Below are 472 nucleotides of genomic sequence, written 5' to 3' on the forward strand. Positions count from 1 at the left end.
CAGAATACAAAGATGAAGAGAGGGATAAATGGGTAAAAGACTGAGAAGAAAGAGCAGAAAAAGATTGGATAATGATAGGGAACACCATATCAGACTCCCATAAAAATACGGCAAATCTCAGATAAATCTTACATAATTAATACATTCATACATCAAGAAAAGAGAAAAAGAAGAAGGAAAAAGTTGTTGATAGTATAACATCTCCATCCCACACCTGCAAGCCAGTGCGAGAAGGGCATCGATTTAATCTCCTTGCCAGAATGCACTAACCTGCTGCAGTTGTCTGATGTGTCTGTTCTCCTGCTGGATCGAGTGTATGAGGGCGCTTCGAGGTCGGTTGTTAGCTGCCTCATTCAGTTCGTTCATCTCCTCACAATACTGAAAAAAAGAAAAAAAAAATTAATGAGCTCAACTCTATTATCACTTCAACCTCTCGTTGCTCAAAAGCAAATGGAATGCCAGTAGTCTGGAA

The 472-nt window shown here is 39.4% G+C and overlaps 1 protein-coding gene across 1 annotated transcript in view; it reads right to left on the reverse strand.

Moving 5' to 3' along the window:
* The window catches only part of LOC119585171 (FGFR1 oncogene partner 2 homolog), a gene marked incomplete in the record, with an annotated part of 60,262 nt that overhangs the window by 11,150 nt on the left and 48,640 nt on the right, over positions 1 to 472 (reverse strand). Inside the window, 1 exon segment of the mRNA XM_037933807.1 lies at positions 271 to 378. Within this exon segment, the coding sequence (XP_037789735.1) occupies positions 271 to 378 (108 nt within the window).

This window comes from Penaeus monodon, chromosome 19 (genome assembly GCF_015228065.2).
Source record: "Penaeus monodon isolate SGIC_2016 chromosome 19, NSTDA_Pmon_1, whole genome shotgun sequence".
Classification (NCBI taxonomy): domain Eukaryota; kingdom Metazoa; phylum Arthropoda; class Malacostraca; order Decapoda; family Penaeidae; genus Penaeus; species Penaeus monodon.